Source organism: Scardinius erythrophthalmus (genome assembly GCF_964197995.2).
Source record: "Scardinius erythrophthalmus genome assembly, chromosome: 7".
In the NCBI taxonomy this organism is placed as follows: domain Eukaryota; kingdom Metazoa; phylum Chordata; class Actinopteri; order Cypriniformes; family Leuciscidae; genus Scardinius; species Scardinius erythrophthalmus.
The window spans coordinates 28,330,153-28,339,305 of record NC_138227.1 but is presented as its reverse complement, the minus strand read 5'-3'; the positions used below and the strand labels follow the sequence as shown (position 1 = coordinate 28,339,305).

Here is a 9,153-nt window from a genome sequence, read left to right as displayed (position 1 = left end):
GAAAAATTTTAACAGTTTTAGTTTCAGACACAATGTCTTCACAAAAGTTAATATATGACGTAATGGTATCTGTGAGCTCATCAGCATCATGACAAGATTGAAAGAAAATGTCCCAGTTGGTTTCTTCAAAGCAGTCCATTAGTTGCTCTTTACTCCTATCAGTCCACACCTGTGTTTCCTTAACAATAGGCTTTGTCCTCTTCACTACAGTCTTATATTTGGGTAGAAGATGTATTACATTATGGTCCGATTTCCCAAGGGGGGGTCTACATACTGCTTTATAGGCATTGGGAATATTACCATAGCAACGATCAATAGTCCGGTTTAGACGGGTGGAGCATTCCACATACTGCTGGAGAGTGGGCAAGTATTCCAATAAATCACATGAATTAAAATCCCCAAGAATTAGAACAGGTTGATCTGCAGAGCGAGTAAGAGCATCATTGTAGCTTTCCGCTATTCTCTCCCCTGCTGCCATGAAATTAGGCCCACGTACATATGTGAATATGACCGTAATCTGGCCAAATTCCCGCGGGAGATAAAATGGTCGTAATTTTGTATTTATTGTCAACGCAGTGTGACGACCGGCAGACCATGGCAAGCTACATAAGCGTGCTCATTGGCTGTCCAGCGGCAACTGCTCGAGCCTACCAGTGAGCCCTATGTGACGTCACACTCCGCGCCCCTCTAACCGTCAGGGTGGGCGTGGCTAGAGTGTATATAAGCAAGGGCTCGTAGGCTGAATATCTGGTTTTCACAGTCTGAAGCACAAAAGCTCGTGGCACAACACGGCAGGTTACGCAATACTCGTTTCCTCTTCTAGAGAGAACCGAGGTTACATTAGGTAACCGAGTACGTTCTCTTACGAGAGGTTCTCTCGTATTGCGTAAGTTTAGCTTACGCTACGGGAACCCCTTGTCAACGCCGTGTGCGCCGAGCATCAGTGCATGGGCATCAGTGCATGAGTCCCAGGGGAACCGGGGAAAATCACATGCTAGAACAGGTGGCCAGTCGGAGAGACGGGCCAGCACATGTAAAAAGCACTTCATATAAGATAGAGCGGCACTGCCGGTCTATATATCAATTCATTCGATGTGGCCAGCAGCGCGGGCCAGCATAATACATAAGCACATTATAGGGGAAAATAGAGCGGTCTCGCCGATCTATGTATAGAGAGAATAATCCCCAGCGCAACCGAGTGAAGAATAGGCGGCCAGCAGCGCGGGCCCGCACTAATACACGTGTGCACAAGGGGGCAAAAAAGACAGAGCGGCCCAGCCGGTCTGTGTACAAAAGGCTCTTCCCTTGGTGTCATTACCAGAAATATATTAACAGTACATGAACGTAGTCTGCACATGCGTGACTGGGCAGAACATACATATCACTTATACTGATAACAGTTTAGCCTGCAAAGCGGGAACTTCCAGGTTATAAAACCTCACAAATGTAGATGGGGAGGCCCAGCCCGCCACCATACAAATATCGTGAATAAAAATCCCCCTGGACCAAGCCCACGACGAGGCCATGCCTCTAGTGGAGTGGGCTCTGATGCCCATAGGGCACTGCAGGTGTTTGGAGGCGTAAGCTGGCGCGATCGCGTCCACTATCCACCTGGACAAACTCTGTTTCGAGGCGGCGAGACCCTTGGTGCGTCCACCAAACGAAACAAAGAGCTGCTCAGAACGCCTAAAGGCGGCGGAGCACGTGATGTAAACCCTCAGCGCCCTGACGGGGCATAGGAGGTTATCACCGTCCTCACTATCGGGTACTGGCAGAGCCGACAGGGAGATGATTTGCGCCCTAAAGGGAGTACCAATCGCTTTGGGGATGTAACCGTATCTCGGTTTGAGGATGACTTTAGAGTCATTAGGTCCGAACTCAAGACACGCGGGGCTAACAGACAGCGCGTGTAGATCCCCCACGCGTTTTACTGAAGACAGAGCTATCAGAAAAACGGGTTTGAACGAGAGGTATTTCAGATCCACGGATTCAAGCGGTTCAAAGGGAAAAGCCTTCAGGGCCTCCAGGACCAAGGACAGATCCCAAATAGGAACCGAGGGGGGCCGCGGGGGATTCATCCGTCTGGCTCCTCTGAGGAAGCGGATGATAAGCTCGTCTCTTCCTTTTGCGCGGCCGCGCGTCGTCTCTGCGAACGCTGCGATAGCTGCAGCATATACTTTGAGCGTGGAGGGGGACCTGCCCTTGTCCAACAGCTCTTGTAGGAAGGAGAGCACCCGTGGGACCCCATATGTACGTGGATCCAGGCACTTAGTAGCGCACCATTCAGAGAACACAGACCATTTAGACGCATAGAGCCTTCTTGTGGCAGGGGCTCTAGACTGCGTGATCGTGTTTATGACTCCTTCTGGTAGATCAACGGGTATCCGTTGATTAACCACGCATGCAGAGACCAGCGCTCTGGATGGGGATGCCAGAATGATCCACCGGCTTGAGAGAGGAGATCCTTTCTCAGCGGGATCGGCCATGGGGCTAAGATTTGGTTTTCCCATCGCGGGGCTATAAGCAGCACTGGGTGGCGCGTTTCCCTGATCCTCTTGATGACCTGTGGTAACAGGAAGATCGGAGGGAAAGCATACAGCGGGAGGCTGGGCCAGGTCTGGGCCAGCACGTCCTCGCTTTTCGAGAAGAACATCGGGCAGTGGGCGTTGTCTTTTGACGCAAAGAGGTCGACCTTCGCCCTGCCGAATAGGCGCCAGAGTGACTGGACTGTCTGAGGGTGCAGAGACCATTCTCCCCGGGGAATGTTGTCTCTGGACAGTCTGTCTGGGCCGACGTTCAGGTGGTCCAGCACGTGCGCAGGTCTCAGTGAGCGCAACGAGTGATGAGCCCACACGAGAAGGCGTTCTGTCAGCTTGCAGAGGTTCCTGGATCTGACACCGCCCTGTCTGTTCACATAGGACACCACGGACATGTTTTGTTCGAACGGACTAGCACGTGGTGATCCCGTATGAGTGGGAGGAAGAGCTTGAGCGCGTTCTCGACCGCAATCATCCCCAAACAGTTTATGTGGAGGCATTTCTCCTGGTCTGACCACAGGCCAAAGACCGGTTTGCCCCCGAAAAGAGCGCCCCAACCTAAGTTGGATGCGTCCGTCGAGATAACTTTGCGGTGCGAGACGGCTCCCATTGTCACTCCCCGCTGGTACCAGTCGGCCGCTAACCAGGGCTTCAGTGCTGAAACGCAGCTCTGAGTCACTCTGATTCGAATGCTGCCGGAGGCCCATGCTCTGTGAGGCACTCGGGCGTTCAACCAGCATTGCAACGGGCGCATATGCAGTAGACCCAGCTGAAGCACTGCTGCAGCTGAAGCCATACATCCCAGCATCCTCTGAAATGTCTTGAGAGGTGCGGTGCTGCCCGACTGGAAAGACGCGGCCAGGTGTCGGATACAGCGCGCGCGCTGTGTCGACAGGTGGACCGTCATTGCCACAGAGTCCAGTTCCATACCCAGGAAGGAGGTTGACTGACTGGGCAGTAAAGAGCTCTTGGTCCAGTTGACCGTGAGACCCAGGCTTTCCAGGTGGCTGAGAAGCACTGTTCTGTGAGCGATAAGCTCTTCCTCTGACTGTACTAGAATGAGCCAATCGTCCAGATAGTTCAGAATTCGCATTCCCTGACCCCTCAGGGGAGCGAGAGCCGTGTCCATGCACTTCGTGAATGTACGGGGTGCTAAAGACAGGCCGAACGGCAGGACGGTGTATTGATATACCTGACCGTCGAAGGCGAATCTCAAGAATGGCCTGTGACGGGGTATTATCTGGAATCCGGAATCCTGGACTGACGAGGAAGCGGTGGACCAGTTCTCGCTGTCAGAAGCCAGGATGGAACAGCTGTCAGCGGTGGCATCGTCAAGCTCATCCACTTCATCCCCTGACACGGCAGCGGCGCGGGCGGTTACAGCCGGCAGTTGAGCAAAAACTTCAAGTCGAGCCCGCAGGGTCGACATTGAAAGTTCTTCGCACTCAGGGCAGCCGCCCGTAGAGAGTGCGGTGGCGGCGTGCTCGCGGCCCAGGCAGAGAGCGCAGATGAGGTGGCGGTCTCTGTTGCTGAGCGGGGCGCGGCACGAGGCACAGGAAAAACGAGGCATTTTGAGAAAAACGCCTCATGCTCTTTTAGAGAGTGAGAGAGGTGTGTGACGCAGGGGCGAGCACACACAGCAATGAAAAGGATATGTCGCCGGATGGCGTAGCAGGCACGGATGGCTGAAGGCGGCGAAGGCGGCCGGCTTCCTCAGGCACTCCTAAGCTTGCTGGTCGCTGGTTTCAACGGCGGCGGCTCTCAAGATCCAGCGATGCGAAGAGCTTCGCTGAAGACAAGAAAATCAGATATTCAGCCTACAAGCCCTTGCTTATATACACGCTAGCCACGCCCACCCTGACGGTAAGAGGGGCGCAAAGCGCCCTCATTGAGCGTGACGTCACATAGGGCTCACTGGCAGGCTCGAGCAGTTGCCGCTGGACAGCCAGTGAGCACGCTTATGTAGCTTGCCATGGTCTGCCGGCCGTCACACTGCGTTGACAATAAATACAAAATTAAGGATAATTTGTTGGCTTCAGATCTCGAGAAAAGACAACTTTCCTGTAGCGTAAGCTAAACTTACGCAATACGAGAGAACCTCTCGTAAGAGAACTGTCAAGTAAACACAAGGTTTTCAAAAACAAACAAAGTTCACATAAACACATTCAGTTATGTCTCTGAATGCGAACAGCAGGGAAAGAAATCACATGTGTATATTAGATCTGTGTATTAAAGTGACAGCAGCTTAATATACAGTATTAGAACTGAACTGAATGCTTTTTGCCACCTAATTGGGCTTGAGCGGTTAAATACACATACTTATGAGTCAAAGTGACAATGTATTTGCAAGAGTAAACAGAGTAATTTATGTTTTAAGTGAACATAAACAGTTGAGGAAAAAAAAACTGCATCTTAAAGTGTCAGCATCCAAATTTACCTGCTGTCATTATTTTTAACAACAAAAAAGAGAGAAAATCTCTCACTGCTCTTGACTGAATCACTTTTTGTAACTTTAATAAGAATAAATGTAGATTTAATTTACACAGTAAAGACTATGCATTGTTTTTTTATACATTTGATTTTTTAATACATTTTATTTAGGCCTAGTATTTCTAGTGCTTGAAGTTTTTTCTGGTAGGTTCATTTCTTTAGAGTCTTTGTTTTATTGTAGTTTGTTTTCTTTGCTCTTTCTTTATCACTGTTTAAAGGTTTTTTTCAAATTTGTTTAAACTGTCTTTATATACCAATACATAATTAAAATGTAAGTGCTCTGAAAAAAAGAGAGTATAAAAATCGAGTGACTGTAGACCTTTTAATCTGCAATAAACACAGCTCATTATTTCCATTCGGGACGAAACAATTGATTGGTTTGGGCGACTGTCACAACCATGGCTACCACCACTGTTGCTAGATCTGCCCATATGAGCGCGCATCCGTTTGATTTGAGGAGTGCAAGAGAGGCGCGGAACCTACGAAGAGTAAAATTATGGCAGAGAAAGAGCATTCAAAATTCAAAGCACCTGCATATTCAGTCAGCGAAGGCAAACAAGGCAAAAACTACTTCCTCGGACCCTGGTTGCCCGCACTCTTGAACTACCTCCTCTGCTTCGCCCTCGACCCCAGGCCTGTCCTCGAACCGACGAAGCGGTACTTGTCTCCGGAGTGTAGTCCTCATTAGAGTCAACAATGTTTTCATCATGGAAACTCGCAAAACACCGTATATGTTATGAATCTTACACAAAATTCACCTTTATCACAGTTTAACTGATGGTAATGGACAAACGTGTATCAATGCAACCTGTTTTTAGCTTTGCCTTATAAATATAGCTCGTTACCTATAAATATAGCTTGTTACCGAATCAAACAAAGTATATTTTAAACTTTACCAGTATCGATATGCTAGCTTGATAGTGAGTACTAAAAGAAATCTTATTTGTTTATATTTATAGTGATAAAGTTAGGTATTTTATTACATGTGATTCTGACATGATGTCACTGCATGCTCCTTCCTCTCCACTCGTCTCAGGTAAATAAATGCGTCTTCCAGCTGAGCCTGAGCGTTTGGCGTCGCGCGTTCATGTGTTTTGGGGGCGTGGCTTTGGAAGGAGCTCAGAAGGGAGGGGGTGGAGTGAATGGAAATAATTAGCTGTGTTTACAACAGTCGTGAGAGGTCTACAGACACTCGATTTTTATACTCTCTTTTTCAGAGTACTTACATTTTAATTATGTATTGGTATATAAAGACAGTTTAAACAAATTTGAAATGTTTTTTAGAAAAATCCTACCTACCCTGCCTCTAATTGTCTTCAGTAAGCTTGAGAGTATTTTTTAGGCTAGAAGCCAATTAGTTTTTTTTTATTGTATTAAAAATGGTGATAAGAATAATGAAATTTCAATGGTATCAACATTTTTGATATCATAAAAACCTTATTTAAACCAAAAATAACTATATTGTAAAATATATCGTTATCGTGAAATTAAATTACTCATACCATGATATAATATTTTGGTCATATCGCCCACCCCTAATCGTATTTACAAGTTGAACGCACATGAATGCCACCACAATGTCGTTTATATAAGTGGGAAGCTTGGGATTTTCTTTAAGCACTGATGTTTACGAGTTGGGGGCGAGTCAGTGAGAAACATGGCGATAAAACATATTTAGCAGTGATAGTGTCAGGCTTTTCTATTTACTATGAAGTAAGCTGATTGCCTGCTCAAAATATGATAGCATTGTAATATAACAACATGATATGTAACAATAAAGTTTACAATGGCTTCAGAAATTAAGTTAATTAAGAAAGGGCGCCATTTTGCTCTGACGAGAGTGATTTTAACATACCAGATGCTGTAAACATGACTTCCCAAATTCTCAGGAGGACTTGAATGCACCAATAGGGCATATTCCGTTGCCAATCCTTGGCGGGGCCAGTTCCAATGTGACGTCACATTGGAGCACATTCCTGAATGTCTCATTTTGAGACACGTTTTCAGATTTATGGGGAAAATAATAAATGGAGTGGATTTTTACCACAGTGGTTGTGTACACACACTGCAGACACAAATTAAAAACTTTAATGTTAGATACAATTAATCACGATTAATTAAAGAAAATTTTGCAATAATTCTTTTTTTTTTAATATATATATATAAATTGACAGCACTAATTATTATATATTTTAAACATATCTGTTTTCTCTCATGAGTTGACACATTGTTCTTGAAAAAAGAAGTCATTATGGGATATATATACACCTTTTAATGGTACACTACTTTATAGATGATGACAAAGTTTGCAGAAATGGATTCAAAGCCACAAAACGTATAAAAAAATAATTAGAAAGAAAGACTGAGGCACAATAATGTTCTCATGTAGATTCAAAACTGCTGAACTAAATGCTAACTTATGATTTACTCACGTATTGTCGTTTCTGGATTGGAGATCTGCAATGCGCTTCCTGGGAAAGATTTTAGTGATTTAAAACAAAATACTGAAAGATACCAGAATGTCACAATGTATTCTCAAATGCTCACATAAGTGCAGTTTTTTTTTTATAGCAATTTTACAAACCGTTTTCAGGAATGTTTTCTATAATATTACTCATTGATATTTATTTTGTAGTCAGATCCCGACTCACTTATATTTTATGACAACGATTAAACACAGTAATCCAACCAAAAGAGCAGCTCCAAGACCAGAGATGGTTGGTATGATGAACTGGCTAAGAGTTGCTTGTTCTAGTAAAAAAAAAAAAAAAAAAAACATTTACTTACTTCAAATTATCACAATATGTACACACAGAAGAGTAGTATTGTTATACCTTTCACAAAGATTTGGTGAGTGGCTTGCATTTCACCCTCAACACTCCCGTGGTACTTGACTGTGCATGTGACAGAGGAGTGATCATCCTCTTTTGTTGGGGTGAAGGTAAGGATTGACTCTGCTTCCCAATTTCCATGATCAATGTTCTTGTAGATCATGATGGTTTTTCCAGGGTGGTTCCAGCTGAGAGTGGGCTGATGGGACGGACAGGTGTGACGGGCAGAGCATTTGAAGGTTGCAGGTCGACCCTCTTTCACAGACGTCTCAGCCAGCAACTCTGGTTTTGATGCTTGCGCTGTACATATATTTTGAATTACAAAACACATATTTCACATAGTAAATAAAAGCAAAAACAAGATTATTTATTTAGTTACAAAAATATAATTTGGACTCTTTCCATGTTTTAGTCTGCTTTCTTATTTGTAATGACAGGTTGACAGCTCAAAAGCACACTTACCAATCATTTTAATTGTCACACAGTTATCCACAAAGGAGAACTTGTCTATTTTAGACGTCTCTAATTCCACCCTGAAACAATACGGGCCGTTGTCATGGTTTTTGACATCATCAATCTCCAAGGAGCAGTTTAAATCACCCAGTGAACCAATCAGTCTTGTACGACCCTTGAAATTGTCTAGAACCCTTGTAGGATCATTGTGATAGATGTAATCCTCCCGTTTGTCCTTCATGTGCCACATGCCTTTAATACGACTGGAGGGCTGTTCTTGAGCAGGGTATTTGAATGTACAGGGCAACACGACACAAGATGAGACCAGAGCGTTAATTTTAGACTCTACCTCCACCTTCCAAACATCACCAAACACGACAGCACAAAGAACTGCAAAATAATAATGATAAAATAATTGAAAAATAATAAACTTAAAAATAAATATATATATATGAATTTACATTTAAAGAAGTTAACATATGAATACTAATCGTTTTAAAGAAGTAACCTCACAAAATGTAAAAATAATTAATTCATATAATTTTTGAAAATTTAAAATCTAACCGTGAAGCCAGCAGAGAAGAACTCCTGCCTGTACACCCATGCTGGACTGGACAAACTGAAGAGGGCAAAAAAAAAGTTATTTGCCCATATGCACTAGCCTAATCTTTCTCTAGGGCAGTATAGGCTTCAATACCTGAGAGTTCTCAGGAGATAAACATCGGAAACAAAAACTGTTAGGCCTAATTTATTGATCAAATTGTTGGAAGTGGAATCAGCAGAGCAGTGAGAAAAACCGAAACGCGAACACATGATGCGATTAAGAAAGTTTTCACAAATCA

The 9,153-nt window shown here is 44.5% G+C and overlaps 1 protein-coding gene across 1 annotated transcript; it reads right to left on the bottom strand.

Moving 5' to 3' along the window:
- Positions 1–311: 311 nt before the first annotated feature.
- On the bottom strand, positions 312–8,915 carry LOC308693785 (sialic acid-binding Ig-like lectin 14; the record flags this gene model as incomplete). The annotated part of the gene is made up of 5 exons (XM_081370880.1): positions 312–349; positions 3,336–3,590; positions 7,862–8,158; positions 8,321–8,701; positions 8,876–8,915. The coding sequence occupies 5 exons, from the start codon at positions 8,913–8,915 to the stop codon at positions 312–314; spliced, it is 1,011 nt and encodes a 336-aa protein (XP_081227006.1).
- Positions 8,916–9,153: the final 238 nt, after the last annotated feature.